General features: G+C 46.2%; 1 protein-coding gene across 1 annotated transcript; it reads right to left on the bottom strand.

The window, feature by feature from the left end:
- Window positions 1-8,965: 8,965 nt before the first annotated feature.
- Window positions 8,966-13,450, bottom strand: LOC308152006 (actin, cytoplasmic 2). Its single transcript, XM_080524909.1, has 6 exons — window positions 13,380-13,450; window positions 12,050-12,174; window positions 11,557-11,796; window positions 10,150-10,588; window positions 9,859-10,040; window positions 8,966-9,629 (listed from the first exon to the last, which is right to left on the bottom strand). Exons 2-6 carry the CDS (start codon window positions 12,170-12,172, stop codon window positions 9,486-9,488), a joined length of 1,128 nt encoding a protein of 375 aa, XP_080381035.1. The 5' UTR covers window positions 12,173-12,174; window positions 13,380-13,450; the 3' UTR covers window positions 8,966-9,485.
- Between the last annotated feature and the right edge of the window lie 1,328 nt (window positions 13,451-14,778).

The raw sequence follows: 14,778 nt of genomic DNA, 5'->3' as shown, positions 1-14,778 counted from the left end.
TTTTCCCTGTAGCGTATATAGACAGCACCTCAGCACCCCCAGTCAAAACACCTTCCCGCGTGCCTGAATGCAAGTTACTTTATAGCGTGGAGAGGCCAAGTTGTGCATTACAATGCGCACAGGTCAATAATTGGCACCAACCCGGCACACGTACAAGAACAAGAATTAAATAAATGCCAGGGATAGCCTACGTAACAAAAATTAGGAGACTGGCACGCAATCAGTGCACTTCCAAAAGGGATACAGTATGACCGACCGATCGTGTGATCATCACATTAAAACCACCCATCTACAGCAAATAGGATCAGCCAGATCCTCATCATTGAACACGTTATACACAAAGCACATTAAATATAGCATAACCGTGCAAACAGCTCATCTCTCCAGTTGAAAAAGCTGTCGAGAATACAACTAGCAAAACATCACCACGGCGTGTGCTCACACGGACACACACACACACACACACACACACACACCCGGCTCAGAAAAGAAGGAGGAGGCGTTTTTCAGTGCTGAATCTCCTCATCAGTAAGTCCTTCCACTCATCCTTGAACTTGTGGGTGAGGTCCTTTTCGAAGGCAAGCTGAATCAGTTGAGCCTTGCGCTTGTGCAACATGCTGTGCCGATGCTCAGAGAAAACATTTTTAAGTGTTGAAAAAGAGTTTTCACAAGTCGCGGTAGACGCTCCCAAAGTTAGGGCGAGTGTATAAGCTTGGATGACAGTTGGCATGGCCTGGAGTGCTGAGTGGAATGTATACTGAGAATATTGGCTATTGTCCATTGTCCATCTTTGGGGGGAAACGAGGTGTCCTCCATCTTCTTTACCAGGAACCCACCACGAGCCACAGCATATTCAGATTCAACCACTTCAGTTCGAGCTAATCTTAGGAGAGGAGTGACCTTCGATGGATCCATGAAATCCTCGGCCTCTGGGTTTAAAGCAGCCAGCGCACCAATGAGCTTGCAGCTGCGCTCTCCAAAACGCGCATCCATCTCTCCTTGCACAGCATCAATAACACTGTAAAACACTCCCAGGAACTCTGTCTTTTCGCCAGTGTCCCTCTGTGACTGTCCAACCGTTCCTTCAACTACAAATGCACCAAAGCTCTTGTTAATTGTGCGTCTTCTCTTAGTTGGACAGCTGGGACCAGCCTCGTCAGTGGCTGAGGCTGGAGGAGAGCAGAGGTCCCAGAGCGCAGTAAACTCATCCTCTGTGCGCAGTGATTTTATGCATTCAGATGCACTGTTCACAAGAGTAACCGCAGTGAACAGGTCCATGTTCTCGCTTTGTAGCAGTCTGTTTGGTGGCTCGAAAAGTAACAAAACTTTCATCGGGGGGCTAGCAAGGCTAGTAGTAGCCCTAGCCCTAACAGTTGGGCTAGTAGGACTTACCTCACTAGTGGTAGCCGTCGGGGTGCTAGTGTCAGGCTGCCCACAGTCGCTAATGCTGGTGCTACGTATGTCCATCGGGGTTGGGTGCAGCTGCACCTTTCGAGGATTTACCGGTAATCCACTTTCTTATATCCATCTTTATTCAAAAAGCTTTATCCATCAAAAAGCGCAGATTTCACTCAACTGCTCAGTGCTCGCCTCACACAACTGAAATGGCGAGAGCAGCAGCGTGCGTAACGTGCAACTTTCAACTTTCAACTTTCAAATGATTGGTTGTCACTAGAATCCCGTCCAACAAAATGAAAAACACACTATTGTTTCTCAATTTTAATGTCTTCATTTAACATAAAATATGATTATTATTTTTTTTATTATTATTTTTTTTTTTTTAATATCTGGCTGCCAGTTGGGGGGGCACCAGCACGTCTGTGGGGGGGCCTGGCCCCCTGAGGCCCGCCCATAGTGACGGGCCTGAACTGATGTTTATGATTGTATTTCAGTCTTCTTTTATATCCCTCCGGAGCTGTCTATCTCCCCAACATGCCTAGTGCGTTCCACAACGGACCTTGCCCGGCCACGCGCTAAATTATACTGGATTTTCTCAGGTGTCTGGGAGTTCGCAAAGGGAGTTCGCAGCCATATAAGAATAAGACCACCTGATAAGAATAAGACCATTATATTATTACAGTATAAGCAGCACTCGAGTTGAGGGGGGATGGCATCCCCCCAGAAATAAAAACTGTCAAAATCGTCCCCCTCTTTCCATACTTTATGTCTTTTTTTTTATTTTTATCAATGAACGTGGTATTACTGCTATTTCAAGGTGCGAGGGGGCACGCACACATGCAATTACATTTTTACCAAGTTACTGACACTGAAGTCACTGACGCTGAGGGGATGCTAAAATTGTCCTTATGATAAAATCCACCACCTCCCCTGATTTTCTTTTACAACTTGAGTACTGAGTATAAGCATGTGCCTGGTTAGTTGTCATGATCAAACGTTACAAATGCAACTTACCGAGAAGCCACCCTTCTCTGCCCTCTCCCGCTTCCAGAAGAACGCCTACCCTATATTATAGCACTTGTCCTAATTCAGCCGCTATAATTGAGCCGCTATCACAGGGCGTTAATACAAACCTCATTCACATGCATTCATTTTACCTGCGTTGGTATTTATAGAAGGAAGCACGTACGCAACTTTAAACCATCTCAGCCCGTTTTATAAATAATGCCTACGTCCGTTTAGAAAAATGTGCTTACGTGAAAGTCAAAGATGACGTTCAAGTACTTTTTTATAAATGAGGCCCCTGATCTCTCACGACAGATTTCCAGAGCGTATTTCCGACCGCACCCAAAGCATTCTACTAGAGCATGCCAGGAGCCGGACAAAGTTGGTGCTTCAGCAGCATTGGCATTTAGGTGTGACGCTTTTTGAGTCACATCAAAAAAACACAGACAAGTGATCAGAAATGGTCAATCAAGAATAGAAGTAACATTGTGTGTCCGTTGACACAGCCTGTCCCAGCATCCTCTCTATCATCAACAGCTCTCTGTTCACTGGCACCGTTCCAACCTGCTTTAACCACACAGTCGTACAACCCCAACTTGCCTAGTAACTACAGACCAATGTCTAAACTCCCATTCCAGTCAAAGATTCTTGAAAAGGTCATTATCTGCCAACTGTTTTAGAGCTGGCCATACTACAGAGTCTGCCTTGTAGAAAGTGTTTTATGACCTGCTCCTCTCGGTTGACTCTGGTGACTGTACCGTCCTGATTCTTCTGGACCTCAGCGCAGCGTTTGATACAGTAGATCACGGCATCCTACTGGACCGTCTCCAGTATGGGGTTGGTGATGGTGGCACTGCCTTGACCTGGTTCATGTCCTACCTCAGCAATAGAAGCTTCTCTGTCAAAATAGCTAACTCTTCCTCTCCCCCAGCCAGTCTCTCCTGCGGGCTTGAGAACCCCTGGTAGAACTACGGCATCTATCTGAAGTGGTAAGGTTTATAGCATAATAGGCTAACATACTGTTATATATTCACTGAGAATCACGACAATTGTAGTGAGTTTATTCGTGACAAGTAAACACAAGCAGTAACATTTACAATAGCATGTCTGTCTATAATCAATTTAATTCACAAGGTCTGGACTGCACAGAGGCTCCTCCATCTGGAGAAGATGGAGAAGGAGCTCCTGAGAGAACAGCGCCTCTCAAGGCAGTTCGACAGAACAGTATGTATGACTGACATCCTGTTGTGTTCTGTAGGAACCCCAGAAAGGTCTTGGTTGCGTTGATTTAACTCTGTCTCCTATGGAGATAACCACTGAGGGACTGCAGCTGTTCCGCCCGGCAGCAGAGACAAATGCTCGCAAAATCCTCCTCCCCGTCTTCTCTGGGTTGCCAGCCTCCGTAATAGCTGGGCCCAAAAGTGACAGGAGGCGCGGGAAAGAGAGGTCCTGTGGAGTTGTACATCCCTCTGCAAGACATTCCTTGGATCTACCAACGTTTTTTTATTATTTATTTTTTACCTTTATTTAACCAGGCAAACATGTAAGAACAAATTCTTATTTACAAATGCAGCCTGACCAAAAAGCAATGGCTCTTTGGGGGGGGGGTCATCACTCATGCACCTGTTAGGGGACGGGCCAGGCCCAATGGGGAACAGGCAGTTGGATAGGGCCATAGCGGAGCCCAAAACATGTGTGGCCGTCGAAGAGATCTATGGCCTGGTAGCCTAAGCTGTAGCTTAGGCACCTGAGGAAGTTTGGTCCCCATGGCACGTCTCACCACACTAAACAAGGGTGTATCACAGGACAAGGTATTTGTGAAGTGTGAGGAGGCATCAAAGAACTTCAGCCTCGTCGACTTTTGATGGTGTTTAAAAAGATGGCCTCCTCCCACCTCGTAGAAGTCCCTGACCACCTTGAGGGTCTGAACAGGTTGATAATACAAATCGTCAAAGAGGCCATGGTCCACCATGGTCCGGGGGTCGAGGTAACCAACATTCTTGGCTCCTTCCCCTGGATGGAGGCAGTAGAGGAGGTCGGGCATGGACTTCTCCACCACTCTCAAGTCCCCATGCTGGTCCAGAGCCTCCTGACTGAGATGGAACAGATCACAGGTGTCTGGTGTGGCTTCAACTCACAAACACATGTGTGGGCCTTACCAATACTGCTGGACCACGCCTGGCCACTGTGGTAAGAAATAAGAACCATCTGAAATGCTCTGTTTGATAATGCTTAATACTAATCCAATATATTTGAGTTGTGATAAGTTATTCTTGAATCATTTGTAAATATGCTGAGCTTTTGGCACGCCCATGGCTTTCAGATAGTGTAGACCGCGGTGTGGTTATCACTTAAAAACTTAAACTTGAATTCACAGATGGAATCGCTCCTACAGAAGACTGCCCAGATGGAGGCGGACAGACCCATCCAGCCAGCCATCAACCAAACCACTCAGGAAGGTCAGTAGTCGGCGCCAAAAGAGGAGGGGCCTCCAAAGATGGAGATGAAACCTGTCGAGGAGGAAACATGTGTTTGACACTGGTGAGCAGCACTGAGGCAGCCGAATGCAGTATCGACAGCCGAATTCTGCGAAGAAACTGCAGAATGCAGCCAAGAGGCAGTTGAGTACAGCAGTGGTAAGTACTTGGTGCTGATTAAATTAAGAAATGAGTCTTGTACAGACACACTTTTGACATGTTACATCTCTGTGTCAAAACAGTTACTTTGATGGATGGACACAGATTAAAATACAATACCTAAATATGTTCTATTCTATTTTCTTAAATAGTGGAGATAGAATTCTTATGAAGAAGGGGAGTCCCAAGGGTCAAGAATTACTAAAAATAATATAATATTTTGATGATCAACATTGTGAATATTTTTTTAAAAATTGCAGGACATGCTAATTGCAATTCTGCACTTAATTGCACTTGATAAGAGGATTTTCTTCAATAATTAGATTATTCAATTATCCATGATACTAATCTAGTACAGATCCACTGCATCATCTTCAGAACACACCAAGCCATTTCAGATACATTATGTTGCATAGTAATGTCGATCAGTGGAGGTAGAAATCAGGACACTGATTGTAATGCATGGAATGGAATAAGGCAGCGTATAAACAACTTCATGAATTCTTAGTCTTAAATAATAGGTATGACCCACTCCAGTCAGGTTTCCGATCATACCACAGCACAGAAACCGCTTTGCTTATGGTAACTAATGACCTTAGGATAAATGCAGACTCGAAAAAACTCTCGATTCTTGTACTCTTAGACTTAAGTGCAGCCTTTGATACGGTAGACCATTCCATACTTATTGAGAGACTTGAAAACTGGGTTGGCCTCTCAGGTCCGGTCTTAAACTGGTTCAGGACTTATCTGGCTGACCGAGACTACTTTGTAGCCCTTGGTGACCATAAGTCAAAGAATTATAGCACAACCTGTGGAGTTCCCCAGGGGTCCATTTTAGGACCGTTGCTTTTTAGCCTATACATGCTACCCCTCAGTTCTGTTATCAAGAGGCATAGCGTTAACTACCACAGCTATGCTGACGACACTCAGCTTTATATCTCAGTAACTCCCAACGACTACAAGATGATCGACCACCTGATAGATTGTATTGCTGATATTAATATTTGGATGACACAAAACTTTCTCCAACTCAATCAAGAAAAAACAGAGTTATTGATCATTGGCGAAAAAACTGGGGGAGAGAAATTATCTGCACACTTGAAAACACTAGCTCTTAACACTAAGTGTCAGGCTAGGAATCTTGGTGTCATAATTGACCCAGATCAACATTTTGAAACTCATATTAATAATACTATTAAAACATCCTTCTACCATCTAAGAAACATCACTAAGGTACAATCATTTCTCTCCCAGGCAGACACCGAAAAATGTATGCATGCGTTTGTTACTAGTAGGCTAGATTACTGTAATGCTCTCCTGACAGGTCTCCCCAAAAAAATGATTAATAGACTACAAATGGTTCAGAATGCTGCTGCTCGTGTCCTTACTAGGACCAAACGAAGAGCGCACATCACACCTGTCTTGAGATCACTACACTGGCTCCCTGTCAGTTATAGAATAGACTTTAAGATCCTTTTACTAGTCTATAAATCACTCCACTGCGATGCACCCAATTACATGGTGGACATGCTCATAAGATACACACCAGCTAGACCCCTAAGGTCTAGTGGCACGGAACTTTTAATAGAGCCAGAGGCTAGGACAAAGAGATTTGGAGGATCAGCTTTTAGCATATATGCTCATAGATTGTGGATCACCCTACCTGAGGGCCTGAGGTTGTCTAAAACTCAGGACATTTTTAAGCGTGACCTCAAAACCTACTTATTCAATGTCGCCTTTTGCTACTAAGGGAGACATTGGACATTATAGAACTAGGATCACTAGGCCATTACACCATACTCGTGTTTTGAGATTTGTGTTGACAGGAAAATGGACCCGGGTGCTGATGAGGCACTGTCAGCTCCCAGTAGCACCTAGAGCAGTACTGGAACCGGTACAAGGGTGTACCAGGACCACCATCAGGTTGTATTGCTGTCATCTTTATTGTCTTTATTGTGCTGTTGCATCATAACTATGCTTAAGATTCTCTTTTGGAGGACCTGTGACCATGCTGGATGCAGAACGATGCAGATATAACACTACATTTATGGACAGTGTGTACGCCGATAATATGCAAGGAACTTTTCCTGGATACATGGTGTACAGGTTTTTTGCCCTTGCTTGCTTGGTTTGTGCCGGTGGTCCTTGGCCTCCCCTTGGGGCCCCTCGGCTGCCCCGTGTGCCTGGTCTGTTCCGCCGCCAGGGCACCTGCTTGGCCGTCCTTGTGCGGGGCCTCTTTGGTCTGTGCTTGCTTGGCTGGGCCGGGTGTGCTGGTGGTGGGGCGGGCTGGGTGTGTGGGGCAGAGGGGGCTCCCCGGGGGGGGGGGTGGGGGGCTGGGGGCCCACCGCTGGGTACTGGTAGGCAAACTGGCTAGTAGTCGCTCTATGTGTAGAGGGCTGCAAGGGAATTTTCCTGGCTACATAGTGTACAGGTTTTTACTTTTGTCTGCTCGCGGCTCTGTCAGTATTGATTGATTGATTGACTGATTGACTGAAAATGTTCATTGTGTGAAGCGCATTGAGTTGCATCTTGTAAGAAATGCGCTATACAAATAAAATTTGATTTGATTTGATTTGATTTGGAATAAGGAAGATGTGTTTGTTATGTTTCATAACATTCCTTATTCCATGCATTACAATAAGCATGGATCAATGCTTTCCAGAGAATCTCTGTGGACTGACCTGAAGGACTGACCCTCACCCTGCCACTGGGGGCAGTGTTGAGTTTTTAATGTTCTGAAAATAAATTTACTGTGAAACTGCTAGAAAATAAGCCATGCAGAAACTGCCACATGCATAACTAGTTACAGTCCATACTACCTGGGGGGTAATTCCATCACTAAAGGAAAATTCCACTTATTTTTGATCTCATGAGATTTATCAAAATAAGCCAGGATTTTCCTTAAGCGACATTGATGGAATTACCCCCCTGCAGTGTTAAATTACTGTGACACACACTTGAGAAACATTGTTTGAGTCCTGTCATGTTGACTAGGATTAATTCCCATAAGACTACATCAGTTGGATTGACCATGTATGAGTCCCCACTAAACATTTCTTACAACACTGATGCCAGAAGTTAAGGATACGTTATACATATGAGGCAAAGTAAACCTGTAACGCTGGGTGCACACCAGGGACCGTGACCCACCGTTCTGGCGCAACCTGGTGGGATGGGCTTGACGTACGTCAACGTGCGATGGAGACGCAACAACACAGCGGGGGAAGTTTGAACAACAAAAAAAAGAAATTTGTGATAAAAAAGATGGCGGCCGTTAGCATCACAAACACTATGATAACATCCTCCATAGTATCTAGGATAAACGGGTTATTTTGATAAACTGGACACATTTTGTGAATATATATGGTTACTTTCTCGCCTGAAAACATAACTTCATAAAATGACATTAACACTTGTAGAGCCAAATTACAGATTGTAGCCAATGGCGGCCAAAATTGAGGATTTTACATCTGAGGCGAAAGCTCTGGGGACGAAACTACTTCCGGTTTACTTCCGGTTGTTTTAACGGATCCAACGCAACGCAAAAGCTGAATTTTTTGGACTGATTAGCGCACCCTGACGGTCAAGAAACGCAATGCAGAGCAAGGCAACTGATCAACGCAACTGCCCCATTGAGATGAATGACTTCCGGTGCAACGCAATGACCTGGTGTGCACGCAGCTTAAGGCAGTGTGAGAACTGCAATCTGGACAGTCCAACAGTCAAGTCAGCACTTCATGATTAACCAGTAAGAAACTAGCTTGGTTCCAGCCCTGTATGTGCTTTAACACCTACTCCCATACATGGCATGGGAAGAACCCTAGGAGACTGCTAAAGCACATACAGCCCTGAGGCAAGGCTAGCAAGAAACAACCTCTATTGCAGCAGACAGTAAATACCATGAGGCAGGAGTCAGACATGTGCACTTTATTGGTAATCGGTTTGTATTGGTCAGTGTACACAAGAGCCCACCAGCCCCATCCACAACTCCCAGGAGCGGGAGTAAACCTTCATAAGGTAAAGCTTTTTTTTTTGCATGACAAAAGAAAAACGGCTGAACCAAGTATATTAAGGCTGAAAGTACAAAAACTACAGTTGCGATGACAATTTACATAAGCAATACTATAACACTTTTTACTGCAAGTGTGCTCCCACTCACTCAGGGAAACCTTCATAGAGGCAAATAAGTTGGGAATGCAGTCAACACAAACATCTGGAATGACCAAAAAAAACAACAATGTACATTAAAGTCCTCAGACCCACTGGGAGGCCACTCAGAAAAGCTGGGATGTCACCTCCAGTGTTCTCCTGTGAGGAGAGCCTCAGTGGCCACAGCGTCAAACACAGAAGCCATACCGATGGAGAGGTGCCCTGGCCCTGCCCACCAGAGTGAGTGTTGGTGTGTGCAGAACCCAAGTCGTCGGAAGGAAAGGAGGGTAAGTCTGTTTAGAAGCATTTGCGGTGGACGATGGAGGGGCCGGACTCGTCATACTCCTGCTTGCTGATCCACATCTGCTGGAAGGTGGACAGGGAGGCCAGGATGGAGCCACCGATCCAGACGGAGTACTTCCTCTCAGGTGGGGCGATGATCTGGAGAAGAGTGAGGGGGGGAAACAGGGTTAGAAACCATCGACACCAGAGACCAAGTTGAAGAGTTAGTTGTCTGGCCTCCTGCAGTTTACATTTGTTCCACCAGAGTCTAGAACTGGACGAGTCACCAATGACATGCTGTTGGCCAGAGCCTGGCAAACACAAGTGGGTTGATAGGGTGTAATTTGGGACAGTTTAGAAGATCGTTCATAACTAGACAGTCCCTCACCTTGATCTTCATGGTGGTGGGAGCCAGGGAGGTGATCTCCTTCTGCATCCTGTCGGCGATACCAGGGTACATGGTGGTGCCTCCGGACAGCACGGTGTTGGCGTACAGGTCCTTACGGATGTCCACGTCACACTTCATGATGCTGTTGAAGGTGGTCTCGTGGATACCACAGGACTCCATACCTGAGAACAAACAGGTCAGTTAGAAACTATGAAACGGCACAGAAATTCACATTCCTTCCATGTGTATTGACGTTTTAAAAGCCTTTTTAAAGAAGGTAGTTTGACTCACCGAGGAAGGAAGGCTGGAAGAGGGCCTCTGGGCAGCGGAACCTCTCGTTGCCGATGGTGATGACCTGTCCGTCGGGCAGCTCGTAGCTCTTCTCCAGGGAGGAGGAGGAGGCGGCGGTCCCCATCTCCTGCTCGAAGTCCAGCGCCACGTAGCACAGCTTCTCCTTGATGTCGCGCACGATTTCCCTCTCGGCGGTGGTGGTGAAGGAATAGCCACGCTCGGTCAGGATCTTCATGAGGTAGTCTGTGAGGTCGCGGCCGGCCAGATCCAGACGCAGGATGGCGTGGGGCAGGGCGTACCCCTCGTAGATGGGCACTGTGTGGGTCACACCGTCACCGGAGTCCATCACGATACCAGTGGTACGGCCGGAGGCGTACAGGGACAGCACAGCCTGGATGGCCACGTACATGGCGGGGGTGTTGAAGGTCTCGAACATGATCTGGAGAATAGAGCGGAGGGGGGGTTGTGATGAGTCAGGGTGATGGAACATGGATCTAGAATGGAGTACCGTATTTCCCGGACTATAAGTCGCACTTTTTTTCATAGTTTGGCTGGTCCTGCAACTTAAGTCAGGTGCGACTTATATATCAATATATATTGAATTTCATACTGACAGACATGAACCAAGGAGTAAACATTACCGTCTACAGCCGACAGAGGGCGCTCTGGGCCGCTCTGGGCTTGTGACAACTATATGCTGTTCCTATACCACTGAAGAAATAAAGCTTGTTGAAGCTAAGCAAACGGTAGCTTGGTGAATTTGCTTACAGGTAACTTGCTTGTTGGACTCGCTGGCTTGTTATGTTAATTTAGCCTATTCAGCTTCCCAGGTACATTCTTTATGCTATTGTGTTGCTGAATAACTGTTAATGTGTTACATTAACATACCTGACTTCTATTCAGCCTGTTCTGTGTGCTATTGTGTAGTTGAATAAACTTGCCTTTCCAGATTAAATGTCTGTTCTTGGTCTTGGATTTTGTGAAATAAATGTCTAAATGAATGCGACTTAGTCCAGTGCGACTTGTATATGTTTTTTTCCTCTTCATGACGCATTTTTGACTGATGCGACTTATAGTCCGGAAAATACGGTAGTCACTCACTGCACACGCACACACTAGAGCATGCAATAGGCAGAAGGAGGGAGCCATGTTAGTGGAGGACCTAGACGGTGCAGAAAACCGACATCCCAACACACACAATCAACAGTGCCATTTTAAGTCTAGCCGTTCCTAAAAAGTCAAGTGCAGAGAGAGGAAGAGACCTGCAGCTTCCAGAGAAAGGTACAGATCAGCTCTGAAGAAAGAAGGCCTGGGAGGAGAGGGGAGAGTGTGAGGCAGAGAAACAGATGGAGGAAAATGGTAAGCACATATAGGCTGTAGTTCTGGCAATCTGTCCTATATCCATACCTGAGTCATCTTCTCTCTGTTAGCCTTGGGGTTGAGGGGGGCCTCAGTGAGCAGAACGGGGTGCTCCTCGGGGGCCACTCTCAGCTCGTTGTAGAAGGTGTGATGCCAGATCTTCTCCATGTCGTCCCAGTTTGTGACAATGCCGTGCTCGATGGGGTACTTGAGGGTCAGGATACCCCTCTTGCTCTGGGCCTCGTCCCCCACATAACTGTCCTTCTGGCCCATACCCACCATCACTCCCTGCAGAGACACATGGCACATTTAGACAGCTGTACTAGAGTGGTCTGAACTCACTGAATATTATTGTACACTATGGAAGCAGGCATTTTAACAAAGTACTAACATTGATTTGTTACATATAATGTTGTTGCATGTAATATTGCAATAATGCATCAGTGGCATATTTACAATGAGGCAGATTTAACAGAATTAAGAACGTTCTTTTAAGTGGTTACTGTAAATACCAAGACAGTTCATAAGATTGAGACAGTACCTGATGTCTGGGACGACCGACAATGGAGGGGAAGACAGCGCGAGGAGCGTCATCTCCGGCGAAACCGGCTTTGCACATGCCGGAGCCGTTGTCAACAACCAGTGCGGCGATCTCGTCTTCCATTTCTGCACGGGAAGAAAAAAACGAAAATTAACTTAGCTAACGACTTTCGAGGCAACTTACATTTCACAGGTTTCACCTCGGAGTTCTGACCGCTGGGGGGCGCAGTGGTGCCGAGCTGCAGCCCGAACCCAGCCTGAGACAAAGGCAGACTTCCCAGTCTCAGTATGGCCATATATGGCAATAGTTCGAGCAGCTTAGCAAGTGGCAAGTGCCGATGGAGCGGCCCGTCGCAGTCACCCGATGTGTAGAGCTTCAGAAACCCGACTGACAGCGGGCCACTCCCTGCCCTTAACGAGACAACCACTCCACCCAGATCAAACGGACGTCAAAGAGAGGTTGAATGGCGTAGACATCTTTAAGACACTCGCAAAACCCCACCTTCCATGACAAATGCAAGCAATGGTCAGTCAATGACCATACATGGTTAAAGAATGTTGGCTGGCATGGAAGATGACCATCGACAATGCAGTGACCCCCCCCGACACACAGTCCATCAAGTTAACCTGCCTTTCCTGCAAATGATTGACAGCTATTCAACAAGAAGTGTACCAAATGCGTGTGGGGTTAGCCAGCTGAAGTATAACTGTCAAGTTGTGTCCAAGTTGGACTGAATTGTAGACTGCGCCCTAACGCTAGTATTGGTCAAACAAGTTGGGAATTTTACCCACGGCACCACCACAACAAGTGCCAAAGCAAATGTTTACCCAAACTGCATGGCGATCATGGCTCAAGTTACTGACACCTCAATTCGCCCTCCTGGATGTTGACAGGCCGGCTTGGTTGCAATGGGTGTGTTCCCTTACGCCCAGAGACGCGCTTGTCAAACGATAACACGACTTGTCAGTTGGGTATCCAACGTTCATTTAGAACATCTCGGAACGCAAGACAGCCAATTCAATTAATATAACTCGAGCGATGCTAGCTGAAGGCAGGGCTACAGCGATTGCTCGGGTAGAGAAATCGCTGAAACAAGTAATAACCATAGATCATTGTTTTCTAATGGCCTAATTGAACTGAGCCAATTGATATGCTACCAGAAAACACGTCCTAACAAACAAGAGCCGGCCGGCTAGTATTACCAGCCGGCTAGTAATTCATTCATGCTAACGCGCATATCGGCAACTTTGCAAACATGCATCTTGAAATCTAAACGAACAACATCTATAAATGTAATAACGTCTAATCTCCTCGAACATTTTGCCCTTACCTGTGGGTTGGGAGGGATATTAACGGTTTAGAAGAGAAGGAATCAAGCGATAGTCCACACTGCCGGGCTGTGTAACTGAATAACGAGACGTTGCCAAGGTGCTGGTGTTTATACCCGGCCGCGCCGCGGACCCTCTCCATATAAGGCGAACTTTCTGCACACCCAAATCTGATTGGTCCAGGCGTATCCACTTGGTGCGTCGCATTCATCTCTGCACTGCCTGCACTGGGACAACAAGAAGGCGGGTGTACACAAATGCGTCTAGTTTAAACGTTTATTAATGTTTAATGTCACGATCAATGTTTTGAAGAACCTATATTATCAGTAGTTTCTGTCATGACAACCATGATTAGGATGCATTTAAGTGACTTTTTAACAAGGTTAGCTCGTGCCTCATGCTCCTGCAAAGACACATGGTGGGACTGAAAAATGAAGGGTATTAAAGTTGCAGGCCTTAAAGTGACGAATATTTTAGGAAGTTATCATTTGATAAATGATTCCTCTGCTTGTAGGCCTACACATTCCTCAGGGTCTTAGGGCAGGGTCTGTACCGCTAATTGGCTTAGCATTACTTTAAACTGAGTCCTTACATCACCCCCAACAGTGTAAGCTATAATGTAACTGCATGCATGGCTTAGCTTGTCCGTTAGATTTATCTTTGAAGAAGAGCTGGGGTATGTGAGGTCAGGGAGTAACTACATTAGAGCATAACCCTGGGTCATAGGAGAGAGGGTAACACATTCACACGTCTACACCACATGCCATCCTCAATCACGCACTCTCTCTCTCTCTCTCTCTCTCTCTCTCTCTCTCTCTCTCTCTCTCTCTCTCTCTCTCTCTCTCTCTCTCTCTCTCTCACACACACACACACACACACACACACACACACATTAGTGACAGTGATAGCCTCAACAGGGCTTACAGCAGGATGGTGACAGCATACTCTCAGCAGGTTGTAAATCTCTCACAGCAATCAGCATGTGTTTGTGAGTGTGTATGTGTGTGTGTGTGTGTGTGTGTGTGTGTGTGTGTGTGTGTGTGTGAGAGAGAGAGAGAGAGAGAGAGAGAGAGAGAGAGAGGGGGGGGGGGGGGGGTCAGAGAGATTCTGTCCCAAGTTCCCACATAAAGACCATTCCCAGTGTGACATACTGGGTTCAAACCCAGGTCAGCGCATCTTGCAGTGGCGTCACCTTTATGTAATGTCACCCCAGATCCAGAAATGCCCCTGTTTAAAAAGGGAAAAAAAATACTTTAAGTGCTCATTTCTAGTGACTTTTGAGACTTACAACTGAAGCAAATGACAAGGCTAAGGGAGGCCTTAGGGCCATGTATACGGCACTGAATACCAATGTAATTAAGTAAGTAAGTCAGTAAAGTTTATTTATATAGCACCTATCAC

Source organism: Nansenia antarctica (genome assembly GCF_963989245.1).
Source record: "Nansenia antarctica genome assembly, chromosome: 2".
Lineage (NCBI taxonomy): Eukaryota > Metazoa > Chordata > Actinopteri > Argentiniformes > Microstomatidae > Nansenia > Nansenia antarctica.
Note: the sequence above shows the minus strand (reverse complement) of the source record. Positions and strands in the feature narration are given on the sequence as shown.